Below are 24,718 nucleotides of genomic sequence, written 5' to 3' on the forward strand. Positions count from 1 at the left end.
CACTGGTGGGCGGTAAGGAAATTTTACCATCAAGAAAGTTGCATTAGTGGGTGGTAGGTATAAAAAGGTTGACTACCCCGATCTACACTATCAAAACAATTCCTTAACCCTTCCTTAATGTTAAAAACCATGAGTGTAGATCTGCCCCTGCTTTTAGCTGCTTGTGGATTCCCCTCTGGAAAAAATATTTATCATAGCATCATACTGCATGATTCCCAGTGATGAGGCCAAGCACATAGGATCTTGGGTAGTACTTCAGTCTGAAAGAAAAAAACCCCTCATAGCATTCACTAAGCTCTACATTGTATATTCTATACAAACTGACTGTCCCAAACCAGACAGTTACATAGCAGTTAAATAAACTGGGATGCCTGTGGCAACGAAACACAGTTGTCTCAAGTGTTCAGCAAATATTATTTTTCTCCACGTTCTTCTTAAAGCAAATGTAGTGTTTTCCTGGAACCCTGCATGCCTCATGCTGAAAACTTTGTTAATCCTGTACCATGCTAGGGAAAAGTTCAAGCTCTTGCTGAAAACTTCATTTTGTTAACTTAGAAACCACCAGTGTGGCAACAACTGCATTCCATTACTCAATCTGGATGAGAAAGGCATTTAGCACATTCTATGGTGCTGATTCCTGCCATTGTAAACTGGATCCTGAAGCATATTATATCAATTTAACCAGATTTTGAGTGAGTATCCAGTTTCAGAAAAGCATGGGGGAATAAAGGGTACAAGACTTTTAGCTCAGGCTCCCATATTATAACCTCTCGTTTTGTTTATTTATTACTTCACAGGGTAAATGTGTTCAAGCCTCCAAAAAAGGGTCAAAGGACAAGCTGTACAGCTGTTCCCATTATGCATATTTACTTAGGAATAACACCCACTGATTCCGATAAAGTGTGCATAGATTGTAAAATGCTAGTGTCACATTTTAGCATGGTGCTTTGCCTGTTCGCTTTATTTTTTTGGTGAGAACTACTTGTTCGCATGTAGCCGGGAGTACTGGAGAAGTACATGCAGGGCTGTCCCTAGGATAAATACAAACATAGCTTTTCAATTCAACTTGGTGCCCCCTCAGGCCCACAACCCAGGCAACCGCCTAGTTCACCCACCCCTAAGGCCAACCCTGGTTAGGTGACACAAATAAAAAATATATAACTAACAGTACAGTCTGGTTGTGATCGTTTTGCCTGCTTCAGCCAAGAAAAGGGGGCTTGCTAAGGGCCCAATTTGCTTGCATGTATTAAAAATAATAATAATTAGTTGCTTTTTTGCATGGCAGCTCAAAGCGACTTATAATATTTTAAGCAAAAACCAAGCACATACATACATGGAAACCAGCATTTAAAAAAAGAATCTGAAAGACAATTCTTTTTTTTAAAAAAGGTAGATCAAAACAGCCCAACCCCACAAACGGCTATAATTAAAAGCCAAAGCCTGATGGAATAATGAATGATCTTCCCTAGAAGATTATGGCATCAAGCAGTGCTTTTTTTTTTTAAGGTGCTGGTACTTACCACAAACTTTTTACAGTAAACACTACACTTTTAATATTAGGGGGGGAGGTCTGGTACTGTGTACCCTTGAGTATCCCCAGAAAAAGCACGGGTACCAACGGAGACTCATTCTGTAAACAGGGAGCCACCACTGAAAAGGCCCTTTCTCTTGTTGCTATCCTCTAGACCTCCTGCTCAAAGAAGGGTCCTCAGATGATGTTTGCAGTTTCCAGATGGGTTCACATGGGGAGAGGCAGTCCTTGGAGAATTGGGGTCCTGAGCCACAAAAGACTTTATAGGTCAAACCCAGCACTTTGAATGGTGCCAGTTTTATTAGAAGTGCCATCCAGTTAAAGGAGTTTTCAGAATGGGTTTGTAGTTATGCTCTCCCCAGGGAGGTTTGGCTGGTGCCTTTATTATACCCCTTTAGGCGGCAGGTGAAAAGGTTTTTCTTCCACCTGGGCCTTGGGCTGACGGACATGTGAAATATAGAATCGTAGACTTGGAAGGGACCCTGTGGATTATCTAGTCCAACCTTCTGCAATGCAGGAATATGCAGCTGCCCCATATGGCGGATCAAACCTGCATCCTTGGGGTTATCAGCACCATGCTCTAACCCAGTCTTTGTTGTTGGAGGGGGAGGTTATTGGTTTCTTTTGGTTCTTAATTTTATTATGCACTTTGTGGTTTGTTGGTTTATTTTCCTTCTTATTTTTATTGTGTTTTTCATACTGTCATGTTGATGTTGTGAGCTGCCCTGAGAGGTACAGATGAAAGGTGGTCCACAAATTTAATACATAATAGTAATTTTTTGTGATGTATGGAATTAATAGTGATGTATGGAAGTGAGAGCTGGACCATAAAAAAGGGTGATCACCGAAGAATTGATGCTTTTGAATTATGGTGTTGGAGGAGACTCTTGAGAGTCCCATGGACTGCAAGAAGATCAAACCTATCCATTCTGAAGGAAATCAGCCCTGAGTGCTCACTGGAAGGACAGATCCTGAAGCTGAGGCTCCAATACTTTGGCCACCTCATGAGAAGAGAAGACTCCCTGGAAAAGACCCTGATGTTGGGAAAGATGGAGGGCACAAGGAGAAGAGGACAACAGAGGATGAGATGGTTGGACAGTGTTCTCAAAGCTACCAGCATGAGTTTGACCAAACTGCTGGAGGCAGTGGAAGACAGGAGTGCCTGGTGTGCTCTGGTCCATGGGGTCACGAAGAGTCGGACACGACTAAACGACTAAACAACAACAACAAGTAATTTTTATTCTTATCCTCAGCCACTCCCTAGGACTGATTTCTGAGGAGCCGGGCAGGTGAGGATCAAGCTCGCGAGTCTCGGCTTGTTCCCTGAGCCAGGATCCGGGATCCGAGTCCATTCTTCCGCGACTGGGTGATTCAGAGCAGCCCCGGCGCTCCTGGCAGCGACGACCCACCGCCTCCTCCGTCCCGCCCAAGTGTCCAGGGCCGCCAAGGGGCGGGCTTCGCCTTAACGGGCAGGGGCGGAGCTCCCCTCGGCCCTCGGTGCCTGAGGCGAGTCGTGGCGAAGCTGCCGGCCGGGAGAGTCCAGGTGAGGAGAAGGCGCTGGGCGCAGGGCGCGCGGGTCTGGGTCGGCTGCTGAGGGGTTGAGAGTCCGCGAGGGGGGCAGCTCGACGCCGCCGCCTTGCCTCTGTATGAGGATTAGGCGCAGCCGTCTTGCGTGGCGCTTTCTGGAGCACAAGGGGAGCGCGCTGTGTGGGGAAAGAGTTTAGGCAAGTTCCTGGCACCGGGTGAGTCACGCTTTGGACCCGGCAGCGCGGCCTCTTCTTGCCCGCGAGGACAGGCTGGCCTGTGGCGGGAGGGGGCAGCAGGTTCTTCCAAGAGCCGCGAGGAAGAGACCGGACGGGTTCCTCTCGCCTCCGCCGCGTGCTTCGCCGTTGCCTTTCCTGGCGCCTTTGAGGGGGGCAGATCAGCAGGTGGAGAAAGGGAAAGGGAGCTTCCGCTGCAGTCGTTTCTGAGGAGCCCTGACAGACAGACAGACAGACGCCAACTGGGCTTCCCTCTATAGAGGTTTAGGCAGGTTGCTGTCAGTCTTGAATGTGTACAGAGCTGTTTCCCTTTTTTCAGCAGCCTGCCTTGACGGACACTTTTCCGAAATGGGCTTCAGAGGCCCTTTATGAAGTTGACCTGAGTGGATTTAGAAACACGCAGGCAGTGGCGTAGCGTGGGGGGTGCAGGGGGGGCCGGCCGCACCGGGCGCAACATCTGGGGGTTAGGGTTAGGGGGCGCAAATCCACGGGTTAGGGGGCGCAAATTACTTGCCTTGCCCCGGGTGCTGACAACCCACGCTACGCCACTGCACGCAGGATCCAAACAGGTTAGAAACCTAATCTGGTTTCACACTGGGACCTGTTAATATCCTCTTGAGTTCTCTACCACGAGCAAACTATGGTTTTTACCCCTTTGAGGGTTTTTCAGACTTTTTACTAAAGTGGGCAAAAGGACATCAGACAAGATACCTCCTTTTCAAAGAAGCACCTTCTATAGAATCAAGGGATTGCGTTTAACAAGCTGCTAGTCCCTATGATTTTCAGAGAGAGGGAAAGCACCAAAAATCTGTTTTTTAAATTCCACTCCGTTGGCAACAACCCATCTCCAAATGGCATATTTGATTCTCCTAGACTTATGAATGCTAACTGATCTCCCCCAATGCAAGGCCTGTCTTTGGAAATGGCAGTATTTGGTATATGATGTGTAACTTATTTCTGTCCATACCATACCTATTCCAAATGCAGCTGACTCCATAGGTTTGGTCCAGTAATTTGGGGAGGGAGGCAGCTTCACAAAGTTAAAAACATAGGATGGTATTCAACCAACTCAGAGTAGACTTATTGAAATCAATGCACAAGACCAAGGTCCATTAATTTCCATGGGTCTACTCCAAGTTAAAATCACTTGAATACCTGGAAACTTATTGCCTTCCAGATGTTGTTGAATCACAACTCCCATCAGTCCCGGCAAGAATGGCCAATGGCCTGGGATGTTGGGAGTTGTACCTCAGCAACATCTGGAGGGCCAAAGGTTTAGCACATCTGATGCAATTCACAACTTAACCTAACTTCATTGATTTCAGTGGGTCTGTTCTGAGTATGACAACTTGGTAGGTGTGGGCAATTTAAATCCACCCTTCCCCAAACAAGAACCGAGTGATTCTCGTCCTTGATGGCTAGCATGTTGTCTTTGCTCGGAACTATTAAGTGATTCATGGGTGATGCATTGGCAATACATTTAAAGTTCATAAGTGATTGAAAATCCAAGCATGCCATTACATTCTCTCTGGTCCAGGTGTTAAGTGTTTTCAGTTATATATATCCAGTGAGCCTTAGCTTCTTTTGTTCCTTCGTGTCTCTCACAGAGTTAAAGTTCTTGTTTGCTATTTTGGTGCAATGTGTAAATGGGACATTGTTGACTTTGCTGCATATTTTCTGGGTGATGGTAACTATGAGGTGCTGAGTGAACTTTCCCTGTTAACTTACTCTTGCCTTGCTTTTGACCACTCCTACATCTGGAGGGGAACCAGTTGAACTATGGCTTGCCTTTCTCTTGAATGTGGCCTGCATAGATTGTGAATGTGGCCAACATTGTGTGTTGGACATTCTGAAGTTCTAGTTGCTAAATCAATGATTATGAGAAGCAGAATGATTTTTATTGGATTTCTCATTTGTCCTTGATCATAAGGTTCCAGGTAACAACAGTATTTTTTTTAAAAAAAAATCTGTTAAAACAATTTGCAATCAGGATATATATTTGGAGTGACAAAGGCCATGGTAAAAAGGTGAAAGTTGAAAGTAGTATGGGGGTTTATTGTGAGTTGCATTCCTGTAATGAATGTTCTTACTTCCAATTCTAAGATTCGATTATCCAGAATTGAAGTGCAAGCTCTAAGCTTGCAGTGGTTTATTGCTCTTCACTTTTATGTCGCAAGTGACCTGCTAATAATGTTAATAAAGGCTTAAAAATTAAAAACAAACTAGTGACTCACTTGATAGTGATATTCATTTTAATAATAGTAATTGAAACTGTGTATGGGGGGGGGTCCTAGTTTGCTTTTAAGCATCACCTTTCTAAAAGAAGAATGTTTGCTTCTGGCTTATTTAGCATAGAGCACTGCGTGTGTTTTGTGGAATGCTGGCTATCTCTTTCCAGGCATTAATAAATCAACTGCTGACGGAATAAACAACAGAAATAGCTAAATTAAGGTCCAAGGCTAAGTGGACCTTTCTTGTAACTCCTTTGTAAAGTTTGCAGTTGGATTGTGTCTATCCAGCCTGGGCTGTGGTTTGTCTGCACGTGTTGGATGTAAGGAGGAATGCCAACTTAGGATGGGTTAGGTCCTCACATGACTCTGTGCCAGGTAATGTGGCTGTATTATTCAGCCTGGGCACGCTGGATTCTGTGTGCAGAGGTGCCACTTACATGTGATAGTCAACCATTGTAGATAAGCTGGGTGAGGTTTAGGCAATGTGTGTGGAAGGGAGCTGAGTCTAGTGGCTGCAATCTTGATGCAGTGCTGCACATTCCGTACATAAACATTTGTTAATTTGGGGGAAAGGATTTGGTGCTTCCAAACTATTAACCCAAGAGCGCTGTTCTGAAAGTCAGTGATCAATACAGCATAGATATGGATTGTGGCTAACATCTCCTGTTAGCTGCTTCCCAAACCAGCAGTTGGAACACAGTGGATGCAGAGTAAATGTGAGTATTCTAGAACTTTTTTTTTAATATAAAAAATCATATTTGAAATTGTTGTGTCAGAATTTAAACTTCAAGAGTCAATGCTGACTTTGTAGGTGCTAGGCCTTAAGAACTGCCACACACACACACACACACACACACACACACACACGTAGAGCTACATTTGGAAGAGCACTGTGTGTGTTTCATGGGTGCCAACTCCCTGGGGCCCTGGGTGCTCAAGCACCCACAAAATTCCCTATGAAGGGGCTAGGCACCCACAAGTCTGGATGCAAGGGCCATGCATGTTGCATGGCACCCATGATCCTGGGCATCCACAGTCGCAGGGCCAAGGTGCCACACCTGGTGTGTGTGTGTAAGCTGAAGCAAAAGTGGCAACTTTTCAGCACCTGTTGAATACCTGCGTTGAAAAACATACTACCTTTTTGCAAAAGGAAGGCTGAGTGGAGTTAACCATGAGCAGGCTGAGGACAAAATACTAACGGTGGCTTTTCACTTGACATTTTGTACTAAGTGTCAGGGAACATGGATATCAGGCCACTTGTAAAGGGCGTTTGTACGTTTCATTTATTTACAACTAAATACTGCTGCACTGCAGTTTGATTTCAGGTGGCTTATAATCACCTAACATCCCAGTACAGTAACACAGCAAAACCTCATTATCCAAGGTTGACCGATTTTAACTTTAATCCTGCTTTCTGCCATTTTTTATTAGGAAAGAAACTGCAAGTCTTATAATTTCATCACTCTCTTAAAAACTGGTGCCACATTGGTTGCCTTCCAACCCTCCCATGAGGATTTTGAGTTTAAAGACATTTTACATTTTTAGCATTAGATGACCAACTGCTTCACATTTTTATGTTATTTACGAACTCCTGATGCTATCCAGACCGAGGGTTGGCTTTTAATGTGGTGTTTAGCCCTAGAATTTTAATCTTATTTTTATCCAACATCCTTTGCAGAGAAATCAGATGCAAATATTCTGTTTCTCTCCAAAGTCCTTTTCGAAGTTGTTTTTCTAATGGTCTGACACTCCCAGGCTCGCTCACTGCTTGTGATTTTTAAGAAGTTTGTATTCCCCACCCCCTTCGTGCCCCTAACAATATGCTCAAATATCTTCTCATGTGCCTCACTGGTAACTTGTGTTTGTTTTAGGAGAGCTTATTTTCTCTTTTTTTGTCCTCTTTATTTAGATTAGACTTGCACTTTTTAAAGAAAAGAGTCTTGGCTTTTGCAGCTCTATTGACGTGCATTACTAACCACACATCCTGTTGGGTTTCTTTCTTAATCCATGGTGTGCACTCCAGACGAGCTTCTGTTGTTGTGGTTTTAAATAACTTCCAATACTCCTGAATACTTTCCCTTTCAACGTCCTTATAATGCATCTCCACCATTTGGAGGAATTTTCCTCTCTTGAAATTAAACGTGACCCTGTTGAACTTGGTTGGTGGCTTCCCACTTCCATTTAAGTTGATTTGATAGCACTGTAGTTACTGTTCCTCGCTAGTTTGGCAGCATCTTTGTCTTGTACCAGATCCGAAGTATCTCCAAGAATGAAGGACCTCTCAATACCAGCTGTGTAGAACAGGGGTCAGCAAACATTTTCAGCAGGGGGCCGGTCCACTGTCCCTCAGACCTTGTGGGGGCCCAGACTATATTCTGAAAAAAATAATAATGAACGAATTCCTATGACCCGCAAATAACCCAGAGATGCATTTTAAATAAAAGGACACATTCTATTCATGTAAAAACACGCTGATTTCCGGACTGTCCGCGGGCCAGATTTAGAAGGCGATTGGGCCAAATCCAACCCCCGGGCCTTAGTTTGCCTACCCATGGTATAGAATGAAACTTGACAGGAAATCTAATTTTGTTGATTCTGGCCAACAAGAAAACAATGCTAGCAGAATTTATTCTTATTATACACGTCCAAGGAGACTAGGTCTTCCAAGTATCCCTATTTTCCTGGATAACAGTCCTGGATTTACAGAAGCCATACCGGTTTCTGATTTGATCCTGAAATGTCCTTTACCTTAGGATGTCCCTATTTCCATCGGAGAAATGTTGGAGGATATAGGACATGCCCAGGGCTTTTATAGCCAGAACTCACCAGAACTGAGTTCTGGCACTTCTCAGGTGGGTGCCATGGCCGTTCTAAGAGAACAAGGGGGGTGTTTGTGGTGAGTTCCAGCACCACTTTTTCTAGAAAAATAGCACTGGATGTTCCTATTTTCATTGGAGAAATGTTGGCGGGGATGTATCTGTTTACATCAGAGAAATGTTGGAGGGTATGGGATCCTGAAGGCCAGACTGCCCGAAGTATATACAGCATGTTTAGCAGTGATCACTACTTTCCCCCAGAAAAAGCAATGACGTGAAATCTCCCATGCAGCACATTTGCAGCTCTTGTGAATGTGGAATATTGGGTAGGAGCTAATGCAGGGAAGTGTCATGGTCAGCTGTGGAATGTTGTTTGTGGCAGTAATTCTTACAAGGTAGTGTTTTTCAACCTGGTGCCCTCCAGATGTGTTGGATCACAACTCACACCAGTCCCGGTCTTTGGCTGCGCTGACTGGGGCTGATGCGAGTTTGTATCTCAATGCATCTGGTCACCAGCTTGGGTAAATCTGCTGTAGTGTATGTGGTCAGGTTCCTGTGTACCTAAACCACTCAGCAAAGAGCTAAGAAATTTCCAGTGTTTCTGTAAATGGGGTTTCAATAGTCTGTTTTCTTGCTGAAAATGATTGTGGCAATGGTTGAGCTGTTGATGCAGCCTGGAAATTACTAATATCTCTCAATTTGTGAATGCATATAGATTGGTATGGCAGAAGCCAAGCTTGACATGAACTTTCAAATAGCTGTTTGCATGGTGGGAAGTATCACTTTTTAAAAATCCTTTCAACCCTCTGATGTAAATTAGACTGAGAGATGGTAACTGGCCTAAGGACACACAAAGGGTCCAGGATCTGAAACCAAATTCATTTCATACACCAGGTGATCAAAAAGGGCTCTTTACGAAATGTTTCTTCTTTTACACCATTGATGGCTGGTAGGTAAGTGTGGCTGCGCTAGTAATTTTTGTGGACTTCAAGTTTATTTGACTTTCTTCTAAATGCACTAGTCCTAGCATCGGATATGTCATCCTTCCCCCTTTATACAGATTGTGAACAATTTGGCTGTAGCAGAGAATTTTAGAAAGCTATTGCAGACCCGAATATCTTTCCTTTCCTTTTCCAGCAGAAGATGATATCTGCGTTGCAGCTCTTATGCTGGATCTGTCTGGCTTATTCTTCATCCAGTATTTGTAAGTCAAATTTATGTTTCTTATTTGTTTGTTTGTTTGCTTGCTTTAGCTACACCACGGTGGATGTAATCATACTCCCATCTAGTTTCTCCACAAAGTTACACAAATATAAGTGCCGCTTCCATGAGGGGCTGGTTTGTTTGCGTTATTTTGCAGGTGCATAGCTCTTACTTTATTTCTCCCTGCTTGCTTAATTACTCTGAGAATGCACGAACTTGAAAAGCACAGGTGAAAACCAGTGCATATGAGGGAAAATGAAGGCTGTGTCTGTGGTCTGTAGCACTTCATTTGTGTGTATATGCATCACTAGTTAACCTATAGTCAAGTGATGAACATCCATCACAGTTTTCTATCTCTCCTTCCACCCGCCATGATGTATAAGCCAACTGGGGTTGCAGTTTCTCAAAATGCAGCACTTTTCCCAGCAAAAATGGGAAGAGCTGTTCTTAAACCCATTTATTTTTCAAAAAACCTTTTAATTTTATGTTTTATATATACTGTCATACTGGCTGTTGCCTGTATATACTTTGATACTGTAGTGCCTCTTACTTTGCTCAATGAATGCAATATTCAGAGGTGAACTTCTCATGAACCCTTCTAGAAAATCTCAAGCAAAATTCCTCTCATCTCAAAACTCTTAAAGAAGCAGCAGATGCGCCAACACTCAAGATTACATTAAATTGCTGTATTTTACATCACCAGCGATTATATTGTGTTTGATAACGAATGGGGTGCGGAATTGGCTTCCTGGGCTCTTCTTTGTGTTTCTGTTAAGAAGCTGAATTGCATTCTCAATTAAATGTTGCCGGTTTTGCATTAAGAATGCACCAGACGTGTATTGCATAGTGTTATGCTTGCATTTCTAAAATTCTGAGAGCTGCGTCGCAAAAGCTGTGATTTGCAGATACTCATATATGCGCCCCCTCTCCTGGCTCAGTAAACTTGACTTCTCCACACGCCCCCCCCCCCATGCCAATTCCACATTAGGGCCCTGTGGTATTCTCTGTGCCTACAATCCTAATCCTACTTACTTTGGAGTAAACCTTGCTTCTGAGTAGACGTGGTTAGGATTTGGCTGTTTGGGAATGAAACAGGGTCAAATAACAATCCTGCCCTTGCAAGGCTTATCTGTTGCTTGCAGTCTTCCCATGTTCCAGGCTAGAGGAAAGGAGCCTTTCTCAAAAGCCTCCAGTCACATTTTCCAGCTGTAGCAGTTGCCAGATAAATAGAAGGAGACAGTTTTCCACCCTGGGTTTGGAGTGGGGAATACAGGGGAAGATGCAGGTAACCTGACAATGCACCACCTCAGATTCAATTGGAGCTGGAGAATGATTTGGGGCACGGAAGTGCTGTTTCATAATGCATCCGAGCATTCATGGGACAAGTTCATACTACTAGTTGGACGAGTTCGTGCTAGCTAGATAGTAAGTTTGGGCAGCGTTGCTAATTGCATGGCGCAAGGAAGAAAGGCAAAGCTGGCGCAGATGAGGCTAGGTGCACAGTGGAATGATGGGGAGCTGTGTTGTGAATTTTCAGGCTTACTGCAAGTGTATCTGTTTGCACAAGCGAAGAACATCATTTGTCACAGTGCTAAGCACACATTATATGCAATTTATTCATTAGGTGTACGCTTAGCGACCAATGTGTGTGCAGGGGAGCCTGGGGCCATCTGCTGTCCGCTGCTGTCTTCCAAACAATCCAATTACTCTGTGACTTGGCACATAAACGGTAGTGATATACCCATAACTACGGATAACTACTCCAGGATCCATCAACGAGGAGACAGGCTTTGGTTTAGCCCTGCAATGATAGAAGACTCCGGATTTTATGAGTGTCGCATTCAGTAAGTTTCTGCAAAGTTCATGGTTTTTTTTCTCAATTGAAAGTAGCTGTTAGGTTCTATAGTTCTGACTTGAGTGAGTTCAGCAACGATAGGGAAACATAAATTTAGAATTTTGCCCGTTTTGTCTTAACAATTTTTGGGGGGCTTCAGTTGTGTAATGTTGAAGTGAGAAGCAATCTGCAGGCTGTGTATAAACCCTGCTGAGACTTCTTTGAAATAAAACATGCATTGGAGTCAACTACATTTCCCCCCCATGTGTTTAGTAAAATTGATACAGGAGGTAAGTTTTATTTCTCTCCAGTCACTGTAGTTTCCTTAAAGCTTGATGCACACCGTTTGGAGATAACAGGGAACTGTTGCTGAATGCAATCCATGCTCTTTGCTCAGAAGGTAATAATAATAATAATAAAATTTTATTTGTACCCCGCCCGCCCTGGCTGGAGTCGGGCTCAGGGCAGCTACCATCATAAAACTAACACAGTATACAAAGAACATAAGAACATAAAAACAGGCAAGCAATTAATTAAAATACATCGTAAAATTAGTTCAAAGGAAATTAAAATCTGGACAGATGGGAGTCCATGGGTAAAATTAAGAGTGGTTAATATTCTCCAGGGCCAACTGTTACTACTGGTCTTATAAAGGACCTGTGAGCGGGCTAGGAGGCCTCTTTAATGCTTGTTCTTATACAAAAAGAAAAGAATCAGACTGAACCCCAATCAAAGGCCTGGCAGAACAGCTCCGTCTTGCAGGCCCTGCAGAAAGGTGCATGATGCAGAGGGATGGGAGAAGGGATTAGCAGGCAGCCATCATGTTTGTATGTGGCTTCAGCCATGATTTGTGAAGTTGGCCATCTGAACATGACCTCAGCCTAATAACCTAACAACCTATAGTTTTCAGGCTATAAAATACAATTCTTGGAAAAAAGAGCAAGATGCAAAAGTAAGTATCTCTGTAAGTGGTGCACAGTGGGGCGACTTCTTTCTGTGCACCCCAAATTTTGCCCCACAGGGTCCACAACGGGAAGCTCTGTTGCACAAGTGGAGGTTTGTAGTGCATGTGAAATGGCAGCATTGGCTACAATCCAATATAAACAAAAGGATCATTTTTGTTTCCCCCCAGTAATTTTTTTAGAACTGTTACATCATGTTATTCCAGCTAATTCTGGCATTTTATGAACACCATGAAACCAAACCTCCTGGCCACAATGTTGCCTCTTAAGCCATCCCTTACACATTTTTATATTCTGTCCTTCATTTATTTTCTTCTTCTACTTCCTGGAACAACAAACTAACAATAAACAGCCAGACACTTCTAGAGTATTATTATTTTGAGTTGGTTCTTGTCTGCTGAATTGTGATCCAATTCCACATCTTACTATTCTAAAAAGTGCACCCAGATCTGGTTATTCTCATGATGTTTTTCTAATCATTAAATGCTAATATAATGCCAGTATCCTGTGGGTATCTCTTAATAATTAATAGATGTACTGATATCCCGTTTTTTCATAACAGAAATTCAACAAGAGATAGGAAGGAGCTCCGTGTTTTCAAGAACGATGATGGTTTATGCTTTAATAGAAATTACGTTTATCCACAAAGAATACATTTGCATAATACTGGAAAGCTAAAGTGTCCTGACCTCCAGAATTTTGAAAGTGAAAGGACTCCACTTCAGTGGTCCAAGGTTGGTGTCTTTCTGTGTGATAACAGCCTTTTGAATGTTTTATCTTATTGGCGGTATCTTTTTTTCCTAAATCAGAGGTGGGGAACCACATTCAGGTGGTGGGCCATATTTGGTTGTGGAGAACCTTCTGTGGGTTTTGCATGAAACATTACAATTTAAAAGACACAGCACAAAAACTAGGAGGAGGAAGGCAGCAAACTAAAGCACTAGATATAGGCCATCAAGTTCCAACAACAACCAGCTGAAATAGGAATAGTTTATTTAAGGCAGGGGTTGGGGAAGCTTTGACCCCTTAGGTGTTGGTGAATTGCTGCTCCCATCATCCCTGGCTATTGCTTATGTTTGCTGGGGTTGATGTGAGTTTGTAGTGTAACAACATCTGGAGGGCCAAAGGTTCCTCGTACCCGGTTTAAGGAAAAGATGAGCCAAACATTGCTGATGTCTCAGTAGGGCCAGTGGGATAGTCCTGCTTCCCTTCTCTCCCTCTGCTGGTGAGAGATGGCATGGTTGTTGCTGGATGAGCAATTCATACTGTTTTCTGATACAAACTTCAAAATATGGTACATGTGGCTTTTGGCTAGTAAGACGCCTATCCCCCCCCCCCAAGTAGTTTTAAAATATGAACAAAAATACATGGAGCATCTCATACATGAATATAAATATATGAACAAAGCAAACTATGCTAAGACAAGCAAAAGTAACTGCTAAGAAGATGCAGCTGGGAACACGTAAATTGTTCCAATTTTTACTCTAAAAGGAAGGAAGGATGTCCACCCACCTGACATCTTAAGAAACTGTGTGTGAGAGAGATAACTGTAATCCAGTGCATACACACTTGAGAACAAACTTTTTTGAAATCTTTTAAGTATCAGATGCTAAGAATAGTTTGTTCCCACCTTTTTTAAAAAATAAAAAAATTATGAAAACATCTAAGTGGTTCACAAGAAATACTAAAATGATCCATTAAAACAGTTAATAGTGATTTTAATTATTTTAAATGGTTTTAATAGTAAAAGAGATTAAAAGAAGACAGCAGTGAAAAAGATAAAGACAGTCTACATCTACACGTCAACATTTTTCACTAGCCATTTGTGCTGTAAAAAAAGAAATAATGTTATTTCTTTTAACATTTCCCCATTAACATGGAGTTAATTTCAGAGCCTATGTCCCGCTCCCATTGTTCTTTGATTGTGTCAAGGGGGGTTGTGGGATTTTGGAGCAGTATTTTGTATATTGTGGATACCATCCCTTTACCGTGTCCCTCTGCTGTCAGAAGCTTTTCGAAGGAGGTCAAGGGCCTTGTAGCTGCTGATTTTATTGCTGGATTGTTTAAGAAGGCATGTAGTTGATGATGTGTTAGCCAAGGTATTTGGGTGTCCCCTAGCTTGTCTTGTATTTATTGTGTTGGTATGGGTTTGCCATTTTTGTAGAAGTCTTTTAGACAGTGTAGGCATATGGCTTGCCAGGTTTTTATCTGGGGGTTTTGTGCTGCATGTTGGAATAGTTGGCGATAGGCCAGGGGGGTTAGTGGGAATGGGGATAATTTGCCTACTTAATAATAATAATAATAATAATAATAATATTTATTTATATCCCGCCCTCCCCAGCCGAAGCCGGGCTCAGGGCGGCTAACAACAATCAAATAATCCAACATTCTAAAAACATTTCATTATAAAAATTAATTAAAATCAAATTGATGGCAACCGTTAAGCAAAATTCTGTGCAGATTGCCAGAGGGGGGAGTCAGGCTGCGCCCTGATCAAAGGCCTGGTGGAACAGCTCTGTCTTGCAGGCCCTGCGGAAAGATGTCAGGTCCCGCAGGGCCCTAGTCTCTTGTGACAGAGCGTTCCACCAGATTGGAGCCGCAGCCGATAAAGCCCTGGCTCTAGTTGAGGCCAGCCTATCCTCTCTATGGCCTGGGACCTTCAGGATGTTTTTATTTGCAGACCGTAAGTTCCTCTGTGGGACATAGCAGGAGAGGCGGTCCCGTAGGTACGAGGGTCCTAGGCTGTATAGGGCTTTAAAGGTTAAAACCAGCACCTTAAACCTGATCCTGTACTCCACCGGGAGCCAGTGCAGCTGGTATAGTACAGTGGTGCCCCGAAAGACGAATGCCTCGCAAGACGGAAAACCCGCTAGACGAAAGGGTTTTCCGTTTTTGAGTTGCTTCGCAGGACGAATTTCCCTATGGGCTTGCTTCGCAAGACGAAAATGTCTTGCGAGTCTTGAGATTTTTTTTTCGCTTTTCGCCCCCTTTATCTAATCTGCTAAGCCTTTAATAGCCTTTAATAGCCTTTTAGCAGCTAATCCGCTAAGCCTTTAAGCCTTTAATAGCCGCTAAACCGCTAATAGCGCTAATCCGTTAAGCCGCTAATAGGGTTGCTTCGCAAGACGAAAAAACCGCTAGACGAAGACTCTCGCGGAACGGATTAATTTCGTCTTGCGAGGCACCACTGTACCGGATGAATGTGATCTCGCAGTGAAGACCCCATAAGGAGTCTCGCCGCGGCATTCTGCACCCGCTGGAGTTTCTGGGTCAGTCTCAAGGGCAGCCCCACGTAGAGCGAGTTACAATAATCCAGTCTGGAGGTGACCGTCGCGTGGATCACCTGATCGCGTAGGTCAGGGCGAGAGAGAAAAGGAGCCAACTGTTTAGCTTGGTGGAGATGAAAAAATGCCGCCTTTGTTATAGCTGTAATCTGCGCCTCCATAGAGAGGGAGGTATCGAAGATTACACCCAAACTCTTAACGGACGGTGCTGGCACTAATTGCACCCCCGCAAGAGATGGGAGTTGCCCCCTCAATCCCATATCGTCCCATCCCAGCCAGAGGACCTCTGTCTTCGAAGGATTTAACTTCAACCGGCTCCCACGTAACCATCCAGCCACAGCTTCCAGACATCTGGTCAGTGTGTCTGGGGCCGAGGCAGGATGGCCATCCATCAGCAGATAGAGTTGGGTGTCATCGGCATACTGATGGCAACCCAGCCCAAAACTCCGGACAAGCTGGGCGAGGGGGCGCATAAAGATGTTAAAAAGCATTGGGGAGAGTATCGCACCCTGAGGCACTCCACACACCAAGGAGTGGCGTGATGACAATTCCCCCCCAAGCGCCACCCTCTGTCCCCGACCAGAGAGAAACGAGCACAGCCATTGAAGGACTGTGCCCTGGATCCCCACGTCGGCAAGGCGGTGGTCCAGGAGTTTGTGATCGACCATGTCGAAGGGTGCTGACAGGTCTAGAAGAATCAGCAGCCCTGACCTGCCTCGATCCAGCTGCCTGCGGAGATCATACTTTCCCCTTCTATGCTTTAAACATGGACTGTGGGAACCTGTTCAGTGTTGTGGGGATTTTCTTTAGTTTGTTTTGGAGAAATGGGTATGTTGCTGTGGGGATGATTTCGATGGTCTCTCTCCCAAGTGGACCCATTGTTTCGCCTTGTCTTCTTGAATATACAGGATTATGTGGTGTACTTGGTTGGTGATGTAATATGATTCTATGTTGGGGATTCCCCATCCTCCTTCGGAGGAGGGGAGGTACAGGTATTTGGGGCTTATTCTTGGCTTTTTGTGTGAGAAAATAAATGAGTGCAGTTTTTTCTCTATTTTGTCTGAGAGGGTGAAATTGGTGTTGTTCCATTTCCTCAAGTCTCTGTTGATTTGTCACCACAGGGACTTGTAATTGTGGAGGTATAGTTTGTTGAGGTTTCTGGTTATTTGAACCACTAGGTACCTGAAGCCTGGGAAGGTTCTGAACCAATCTCCCCCACCCCATGAATGATAATGTTGTTGTTGTTTAGTCGTTTAGTCGTGTCCGACTCTTTGTGACCGCATGGACCAGAGCATGCCAGGCACTCCTATCTTCCACTGCCTCCCACAGTTTGTTCAGACTCATGTTTGTAGCTTCGAGAACACTGTCCAACCATCTGGTCCTCTGTCGTCCCTTTCTCCTTGTACCCCTCAGTCTTTCCCAACATCAGGGTCTTTTCCAGGGAGTCTTCTCTTCTCATGAGGTGGCCAAAGTATTGGAGCCTCAGTTTCATGATCTGTCCTTCCAGTGAGCACTCAGGGCTGATTTCCTTCAGAATGGATAGGTTTGATCTTCTTGCAGTCCATGGGACTCTCAAGAGTCTCCTCCAGCACCATAATTCAAAAGCATCAATTCTTCGGCGATCAGCCTTCTTTATGGTCCAGCTCTCACTTCCATACATCACTACTGGGAAAACCATAGCTTTAACTACTTGCCTTTGTCGGCAAGGTGATGTCTCTGTTTTTTAAGATGCTGTCTAGGTTTGTCATTGCTTTTCTCCCAAGAAGCAGGCGTGAATGATAATAATACCTTGCTAATAATACCTTTTGTGCATGGAGATAAATCCTTATTTGCAACTCTCCGTTCCCTCCCAACAGTTGTCCTTAGCTTTTTGAGTCTACATTCTGTGGATTACATTTCTCTGCTTTTTATTGTGCCAGTCTGTGTTTGGGTTCTGTAAATGAACTAAGTTTGTTGCCTTCAGCTTTTAATAATATTTTTCTTGCCTCTTTTTATATTTCAGGCATGCACTCCTGGATTACCTGAAGATGGGAGATTTAGCCATTTTGAGGATTTCCTTGCAATTAAAAATGCAACGGAGAAAGACAAAGGAGTGTATATATGCCAGCTGACATACACCTATCTGGGAAGACAATTGAATGTATCTCGTGCCATTAGTCTAACTCTTTTTGGTAAGTTTGTGTAAGAGGGAAGTAGGGAAAGACCACTTCCCAGCCTGCTCTGGCTAGACTTTCCCTCCCCACTCCTACCAGTTCAGTTGCGGCTGGTCCATTAGAGCAAATGGGGCACTGTCCCACTAATTCAGCCTTCATTCCCTTAAGACCACCTGCCTTCCTTCTTCCTTGCATCCAGACCACATCCTCCGCTTCCTCCTCCTTAATCTCAGGGTTGACATTTCTTAGCAGGGGAGGATGGGGACAAACAGAATTTGTTGGCATTGCCTGTCATTGGCTTGTGGTTTTACCTACTGTTGGCCTTCGTCCCTTCTGCTCCCTCAGTCCCAATGGGAGCTAGCTGCCATTGTACAAGTCCACGTATCAGCAAATAAGAAAACTATTCCTTTTTGCCAGCTGCCCTGTGTCAAGAACCCTGATGACATCTTACATGCAGATATTTGTGGGGCTTTTAAAATGTAGTTTAGTTTTATTTGTAAAATGCTTTGGAAGAGTTTATATCCTGAAAGATGGGGTATAAAGAAGTTAATATATATATTTGCTTCTTGATACTTTATTGGTTAGGTCTGCCACATCTCCGAGTTTTCCTGAAAATACTATTGGTAAGGTACAGAATGTAGGTTATCTAATAATACCACAAATGCATCATAAATGCATTGTTAAAACAAACGTGATTTGTTCCAGAACAGCACTGGGCAACATCATATTTTTGTTTTTGTATTCTTTTGTCCTTTTACTCCCATGTTGCTTCTGGATCTGTTGAACACTTAAAGTGGTATTTGACTCTGGCCGCTTTTGGAGTTAATGTTCAGTTAAGCGTATCTATGTTAGGTTTCAAAAGTCCGTCTTTTCTAGAGAGAAGTCTTGAATCCTAACAAAAAGTATTGTGACATAAATGTGCAGAACATTTGCATCAAGATAGTCTGATTTTGTTCATAGTCTGATTAATAGCATTAATAGCATTTGTGATGTATTTGCATGTAATGTCCGGTCAAGATACAAATATTTTGGATTGTAGCCAGCAATTACACAAGTGAAGGCAGCTTGCACCAATCAGTCTCCCACCCCCTGCAGTTCCTTGAAATATCCTCTTAAGAGGGTTGTCTGGGAAGGCTTTTCAGGAGGTGAAGGGGAAGATTGGTTGTACAAGCTGCCATCTGTTGGTTCAACCACTAGGTATAAACCTTTGTTTCTAGGCTGCCAATAAATGTTTTACTTGTATCTGGATATGCACCATGAAGCAGCTTTTTCCAATGAGTAGTGAAATAAATGGTTGCTAATGGACGACAGTCCGCAGTAACAAGAAAATAATATCAAGAACTTCCTAGCAGAGCAACGTGTAATAGATTGTGCAACGATGATTTGTTGTTTCTGTTAACACTTCTTTCCATTGTTAGCGCCTCCGAAGAGAATACCGCTGGACATCATTTATCCAAACAATAATTCAGTTGAAGTAGAACTTGGTAAGCAACTACTGCACTTAATATGAAACTATTTTTTCATGGTCCTAAACTACATCCTAACAGTTTCTGTTATTTGCAATTATTCTTTCATGTTTTTAGGGTCCAGTATTGCCGTGACCTGTAATGCCTCGTCGGGTATTTGGGATGAACCATATGTATCCTGGAACCTTGAGGATAACTCTACTCGGGATTTAAAAGCAACACTCACCCAGTCTCTGTAAATACTAACTCAATTTCCTTTGGTCTTTGGAATTCGGACAAGTTGGGGGTTACTTGATGGGACTAGACATCGAAATCATTGTAAGGCGGCATGATATCTAATATGGTGCTTTCCAAATGTTGTGGACAGTGTCGCCCGACCAATTATCAAGGATTAATTTTATAATTATTATTATACTTTTATTTATACTCTGCCTGTTTTCCCCTGAGAGGGAAATACAGCTGGCATACAGGTAAAAATAAGAACAGCTAAAAACATATTTTAAAAAAACAACCATTAAAAACAATTAATCATTGTTAGAATATATATTCTATTAAAATCAAACAGCTAATTACAATAAAAAAACAGCATGGCACCACAGCTCTTTCATTAAAAGCAGTCAATTCCCAATTCCCTTGTTGGAACAAGGAAGTAGTCACCTGATGGCAGAAGGATAACAAGAAGGGAACCAGTCTAACGTCTCTAGGGAGGGAGTTGCAAAGTCTGGGAGCAGTCACTAAGAAGGCCGTCTTCTGTGTAATTTGGATACTGGGATGATTCATAGTGAAACTGAAGGAACGTGGCTTTTTGCTGAAACCAGGAAATTTAATAATTCCCCTCAGCATTTAAGCACAGTTTCTCTATCTTTAATCCTTGTAGCTTTGTTCAAGAAAAGTGTGACACAACATCATACAAATCAGCCCTGTTAAACTTTCATGTTTCTTATTTTTTTCTGCTTTTTTTATGCCACCAGGGATAAGTCACCTAATGGAGAACTTCAGCTAGTGAGAGAAAAGTTTAATATTTCTGTAGTGAAACCTAAACACTACCAAAAATATTTCTGCACTGTATGGTCTATTAGAACTGCTCCAAGAGTTGTATACATCATGCTAAAACCTCCAGGTAAGTTTTTTATGTATAAGATGGTATCATGCAGCCTCATGTTGTGTGGTTTTCTGTTGTACACACAGCTAGTGCAACAAGTGAAGGGACAAAGCAGGCATCAGAAACACGCTTGATAAGATTTGTTTTAGAATTTTTTAAAAGAAATGCTTCTATTTGGGCAGGTGATATTACGGGAAACAATTGTAGTCATGGGTGTCCACAGGAATTTTTCCGGGGTGGTGGAAGTCAAATGCTGAAAGCAGCCGGGTGGGCTTTGGGAAGTTGGCTGGAAGGCTCCTGGACCCTGTGGGATTATCATGCCACCCCCTCCAAGCTGGGCACAAACTTCCTGGGCTTTGGGAAGGAGGCGCCATGCTTTAATACTTTAATACTCTAATTTAGGGATGCGGGTGGTGCTGTGGGTTAAACCACAGAGCCTAGGACTTGTCGATCAGAAGGTTGATGGTTCGAATCCCTGCGACGGGGTGAGCTCCTGTTGCTCGGTCCCTGCTCCTGCCCACCTAGCAGTTCGAAAGCAGGTCAAAGTGCAAGTAGATAAATAGGTACCACTCTGGCGGGAAGGTAAATGGTGTTTCCATGTGCTGCTCTGGTTTGCCAGAAGCGGCTCAGTCATGCTGGCCACATGACCCGGAAGCTGCACGGTGGCTCCCTCGGCCAATAAAGCGAGATGAGCACCGCAACCCCAGAGTTGGCCACGACTGGACCTAATGGTCAGGGGTCCCTTTACCTTTACTCTTAATTTACCAGGAACATTTTGGGGACTAGCCTTGTCCCCCTAGTCCACTGACCGCACGCCACTGTTACAGTCCTGGTCTCCTCACCTCAAAATTGATATTGTAGAGTTGGAAAAAGTTCAGAAAAGGACAAGCAAAATGATCAAGAGGGTGGAGCAATTCCCCTATGATAGAACATTGCAGCAGCTGGGACTTTTAAGTTTAGGTGAAAATTATGTGGAGAAATTGAATACGTTTTCTCATAAGGCGAGAGGCTGGAGACATCCAATGAAGCTGAACATTAGAAGATTCAAGACAGAGAAAAGACAACTATCCACACATAGTTAAACTAAGGGACACGGGTGGCACTGTGGGTTAAACCACTGAGTCTTGGGCTTGCCGGTCGGAAGGTCGGCGGTTCGAATCCCCGCGACGGGGTGAGCTCCCGTTGCTTGCTCCCTGCTCCTGCCAACCTAACAGTTCGAAAACACGCCAGTGCAAGTAGATAAATAGGTCCCACTCTGGCGGGAAGGTAGACGGCGTTTCCGTGTGCTGCTCTAGTTCACCAGAAGCGGCTTAGTCATGCTGGCCACATGACCCAGAAACTGTACGCCGGCTCCCTCGGCCAGTAAAGCGAGATGAGCGCTGCAACCCCAGAGTCGACCACGACTGGACCGAATGATCAGGGGTACCTTTACCTTTACCTAAACTATGGAACCTGCTTCTACAGGAGGCAGTGATGACCACCAAGCAGGATGGCTTAAAAGGAGGATTAGACAAATTCATGGAGAAGAGGACCATCAGGGGTTACTAGCCATGATTGCCATTCTTTGCCTTTGCAGTTGGAGTCAACAGTGCTTCTGAATACCAGTTGCTGCAAACACAGAAGGGGAGAGTGCTCTTGGGCTTGACTCCTGCTTGCAAGTTTTCCCACCGGCATCTGGTTGGCCACTGTGAGAACAGGATGCTGGACTGGGTGGGCCATTGGCCTGATCCAGAGTCCTCTTCTTATGTGGGCACAAACTTCTTATGCAATCTGTCACCATGACACTGCACCATTGTTTATTTGCCTCGCTTTTTTTTAACTTCTTGTTTTACCTTTGCCAATACAGCTCAGAACTTTCAGGGTTATTTGATTGGAGGTCTTGTTTCCCCGCTCCTTGTTATACTGGCAGCTCTGCTCATCTACAAGTTTTTCAAAGTTGACATTGTGCTTTGGTATCGGGAGTCCTGCCAGGTTCTTCTCGGTAAGGGAGGTAAGTTTGCTGCTGTATTTTCAATAGCTTGATGCCATCTAGTGGTCAATGAGAAATAAAAGGTTTTCTCCTCCCCATCATTTAAAAATTTTGTTGTACAGTGATACCTTGGGTTACAGACGCTTCAGGTTACAGACTCTGCTAACCCAGAAATAGTACCTCAGGTTAAGAACTTTGCTTCAGGATGAGAACAGAAATTGCGTGGCGGCGGCAGGAGGCCCCATTAGCTAAAGTGGTACCTCAGGTTAAGAACAGTTTCAGGTTAAGAATGGACCTCCAGAACGAATCAAGTTCTTAACCCAAGGTACCACTGTACAGTGTACTTTGGTTCTCAGACTTAATCTGTTCTGGAAGCCCATTCCAAAACCAAAGTGTTCCAAAACCAAGGCGTGCTTTCCCATAAAAAGTAATGCCAAATGAATGATTCGTTCCAGACTTTTAAAAAACAACCCCTAAAACAGCAATTTAACATGAATTTTACTATCTATTGTGACCATTGATCCATAAAATGAAAGCAATAAACGTACTGCAGTCACACAGTCAATCAAGAAATCAGTAACTGAACTGGGTTCCACACAGTCACAAAAACAAAACAAAAAAGCCGCAAAAAACAAAAATGCAAAATAAATAGCAAAAACAGACAGAGCTCATTGTTACACTCAAAATGGAAGTGTGGCACTCAAATTGGAAGTGTAACACTCAAAATGGAGCACGTTTGGCTTCTGAAAATAGTTCACAAACTGGAACACTTACCTCCAGGTTTGCAGTGTTTGGTTTCCAAGTCTTTTGAATACCATGGCGTTTGAGAACCAAGGTACCACTGTAACAAGGAGTCATTTCTTACAGGCTTCCATGAGGGATTATGTTTCACTCGCCATTTCTGTCTATGCTTTTTATAAAAAGGAGGGATTGGAATGCTTTGCCTAGTTTCAGCTGAGAGGCCGTGATAGTATAGCGACCCTTATCATACAGCTGTGGTCATCCAGACCTTGTTGGAATGCAGCTCCCGTGACTGACCATTTGCTATACTTACTGTTCAGCAACATCTAGAATCATAGAATCATAGAATCATAGAGTTGGAAGAGACCACAAGGGCCATCGAGTCCAACCCCCTGCCAAGCAGGAAACACCATCAGAGCACTCCTGACATATGGTTGTCAAGCCTCTGCTTAAAGACCTCCAAAGAAGGAGACTCCACCACACTCCTTGGCAGCAAATTCCACTGTTGAACAGCTCTTACTGTCAGGAAGTTCTTCCTAATGTTTAGGTGGAATCTTCTTTCTTGTAGTTTGGATCCATTGCTCCGTGTCCGCTTCTCTGGAGCAGCAGAAAACAACCTTTCTCCCTCCTCTATGTGACATCCTTTTATATATTTGAACATGGCTATCATATCACCCCTTAACCTCCTCTTCTCCAGGCTAAACATGCCCAGCTCCCTTAGCCGTTCCTCATAAGACCATGCATATGTTTAATAAGAAGCAGATACTTCTTCTTCTTTTTTTAAGTACCCTGACTCTGGACCTTTGATCTTAAATCTTTTGGGATACTGAGTAATTTTGATTTCATTGGTATTATTTGTCTCTTGGTCCTTTTAACAGCTAATGATATAAAAAAAGATATGTGAAAATTTCTCAGTCTTGTTGGAAGCCACCCAGAGTAGCTGGGGCAACCCAGTCCAATGGGCAGGTTACAACTAATAAATGTATGTATCTATTTATTGGTTTATTTGATATAGTCAAACACATAGTGGTGGTTCACACACTAAGTCTCCAGCAACAGGAAAGAATGAGATATTGTTTCCTTTAGGAAAACATAGAAAGCACAATGTTTTTAAACTACATTTTCCTTTCTCTAGTTTCAGACGGGAAGCTCTACGATGCGTATGTGTTGTATCCCAAAAATTCAGCAAACTGTGCATATTCATCTGATATCTTTGTCCTGAAAGCATTGCCTGAAGTCTTAGAAAAGCAATGTGGCTATAAGCTCTTTATATGTGGAAGGGACGATCTGCCAGGGCAAGGTATGTATATTAAAGAAGTGTGTTTACGTTTGACAGATCATTGTTCGGAGACAAACTCCGTGGTAAACTACTTGAAATTATGATTGTATCTCAGCTGCTTGCAGAAGGTCCTTGGCATCTCGATTTAAAAAGATCAGATACGTACAAGCTATGGTCCTGAAGCAAGGTCTGAGGGCATACATTATTCAGCCACCTTGCTGAAGCTAAGCAGGCTTGGTTCTGGTCAGTGCCTGGATGGGAGACCACTCCCATCGCATGCCACTTTATTTACTTCACTTTAAAAGCTGGGGGTGCAATGCTCAACCATGTGTGGGTTAGAGCCCATACTTTGCATGCAGAAAGTCCCAGTTTGCATCTTTGGCAGTT

The 24,718-nt window shown here is 43.5% G+C and overlaps 1 protein-coding gene across 1 annotated transcript in view; it reads left to right on the forward strand.

Annotated features, from left to right (window-relative positions):
• Nucleotides 1–24,718, forward strand: part of LOC308476376 (uncharacterized protein) — a 65,672-nt gene that overhangs the window by 8,195 nt on the left and 32,759 nt on the right. The window contains exons 2-10 of the mRNA XM_081003919.1: nucleotides 9,476–9,542; nucleotides 11,166–11,385; nucleotides 12,900–13,071; nucleotides 17,624–17,792; nucleotides 19,193–19,258; nucleotides 19,358–19,475; nucleotides 20,212–20,360; nucleotides 22,189–22,332; nucleotides 24,188–24,352. Of these exons, the coding sequence (XP_080860045.1) occupies nucleotides 9,476–9,542; nucleotides 11,166–11,385; nucleotides 12,900–13,071; nucleotides 17,624–17,792; nucleotides 19,193–19,258; nucleotides 19,358–19,475; nucleotides 20,212–20,360; nucleotides 22,189–22,332; nucleotides 24,188–24,352 (1,270 nt within the window). The remainder of the gene's footprint in view (nucleotides 1–9,475; nucleotides 9,543–11,165; nucleotides 11,386–12,899; nucleotides 13,072–17,623; nucleotides 17,793–19,192; nucleotides 19,259–19,357; nucleotides 19,476–20,211; nucleotides 20,361–22,188; nucleotides 22,333–24,187; nucleotides 24,353–24,718) is intronic.

Source organism: Podarcis pityusensis (assembly GCF_964106645.2).
Source record: "Podarcis pityusensis genome assembly, chromosome: 4".
NCBI lineage: Eukaryota > Metazoa > Chordata > Lepidosauria > Squamata > Lacertidae > Podarcis > Podarcis pityusensis.